Source organism: Fomitiporia mediterranea, assembly GCF_000271605.1.
Source record: "Fomitiporia mediterranea MF3/22 unplaced genomic scaffold FOMMEscaffold_221, whole genome shotgun sequence".
Taxonomy (NCBI): Eukaryota; Fungi; Basidiomycota; class Agaricomycetes; order Hymenochaetales; family Hymenochaetaceae; genus Fomitiporia; species Fomitiporia mediterranea.
The window spans coordinates 1-1,842 of record NW_006760606.1 but is presented as its reverse complement, the minus strand read 5'-3'; the positions used below and the strand labels follow the sequence as shown (position 1 = coordinate 1,842).

Below are 1,842 nucleotides of genomic sequence, written 5' to 3'. Positions count from 1 at the left end.
TGTCATCCTATAGCTTGAATATCTTGATTCTTACTATGTATCCTGAGTATATGTGTACTAGCACATCTGTTTGAGTGTCTGTGATGCTCATAATATGTCTGATAGAGTGTCCTGAGTCTATTCTAATGAATCCTGGCTGTCTGAAGGTGTATTTTACAATGTAATACTTTATGTTCTCCTGAAACTACATTCTGTACAATATATCCTTGTAGTCTGAGCTGGTTCTGACGTTTCTGAACAATTCTTCGTTATGAACTGAATAGTTTTGTAGTGTAACATCCAATTGTACCTTATAGAACATTGTAAGGATAGGTATACTAGCCTTATGCGAAGATTCTCTCTTTACTAGCACACTCAACTACTGACTGGGATAACCTAGTAATCGAGCACTGAGAAGGAGAAAGAATCCCCTAACCCTTAGCTCGAAAACCCTTTATATATGTGTATACACGTGTAGTAGGATACAGGGTAGTCTAGTGAACAAAAAGGAAAACACCCACAAGCACCTACAACACATGTTGTGCAAATGCACAGGTAGTACAATCGTTACACTCACCCTCCAGCATTTAGTCCTAAATGCTAAGGGAGTTAGTACCAGAATAAACGAAATAACAACACAAAAACAAAAGAAAAACATTAGTAACTTACTACAAAGTTCAGTACTGCTGTGCTAGGACGTTCTCTGCAGCCATGGATGTGTCTTCGATCAGTCCTGTAGTGGACTGGACGTGTTCCTGTCTGGCTTGGACATGTTCTGTAGCAGAACTGGTGGAACTTGCAGCAGATTGGTCAGAATGGCTGTCGGATTGAGCAGAAAGCAGCAGATTCGGCAGTAGAGTAATGCCTTGAGTGTTGAATGAGCTCAGAGCACTCATATTGAGTACTGAAGTAAGATTGGTGGACGTTGAGGGCAATTGCAAATCAATCCAAGGACGTTTGTGGTTGTGTGAGTGGAATATAGCAGTTCCATTGTTGATTTGCTCAGCTCTATGCTTTGCACCTAAGTAAAACAGTAAGGTATATGCACTTGTAATAATATAATGCAGAATATATGCACATTTACCTTGGTTCGAAGCTATGTTCTTACAGTATACGAAGTCCTGGGACACTTGCATCATCTTAGCATGTTGAACACAGTCTTGGAACAGTGGTAGTGGGCTCAGTCTCGTATGAGAAGGAACGTGGAAGTTATACAAGTGTAATACAATGAGATAACACTCTGGGAGTTGCATAGTGGGGTCAAGGGAATTGTTGTGGATAGCCCTGGAGAAAGCTGCAATCTCCTTGAGCTCCTCTCAATCGAAAATGTAGTCAGTGCTTGTACTGTGGTTGTGAGTAACCCAATCCTGCATGATTGGTTGTGCTCAAGGGCCAACTAAGAGTTGTAGAGGAGGATGAGGCATATTTGTGCCTTGTAGAAAAGCAGATGCAAATGTATGAGCAATGGATTCTTGAGTAGTAGACATGATATGCACAGTAAAGTGACTATATGCACAGTTTTTAAAGCCTTTACATATGTCTACCTGTATGTCCATGCTGTAGCATTGTGTTTGAAAGGTTGCCTCATGTTTTACTAGACTGATACTAACCTGAGGGTCATCAGTATTGAGTTTTCCCTTTCCTAGAGTTAGTACATCAATAGAATCGATTCCAAGTATGTCTAAGTATTCCTTTAATACCTCAAGGTGTGCAATTTTATCATAGGGTAGCCATGTGTGATCTCCAGACTTCCATAGTACTTTGAACAAAGCAGTAGTCCCTTGTCCTGCGTGAGTTTCAATCGAATCTACTGTCCATTCCTTGTTCTCATTGTTTAATCCAGTAACTTGTCCTACTTCCCTT

At 40.5% G+C, this 1,842-nt stretch overlaps 1 protein-coding gene across 1 annotated transcript; it reads right to left on the bottom strand.

The window, feature by feature from the left end:
- Positions 1–656: 656 nt before the first annotated feature.
- On the bottom strand, positions 657–1,232 carry FOMMEDRAFT_163010 (uncharacterized protein; the record flags this gene model as incomplete). The annotated part of the gene is made up of 2 exons (XM_007272155.1): positions 657–1,000; positions 1,064–1,232. The coding sequence occupies 2 exons, from the start codon at positions 1,230–1,232 to the stop codon at positions 657–659; spliced, it is 513 nt and encodes a 170-aa protein (XP_007272217.1).
- Between the last annotated feature and the right edge of the window lie 610 nt (positions 1,233–1,842).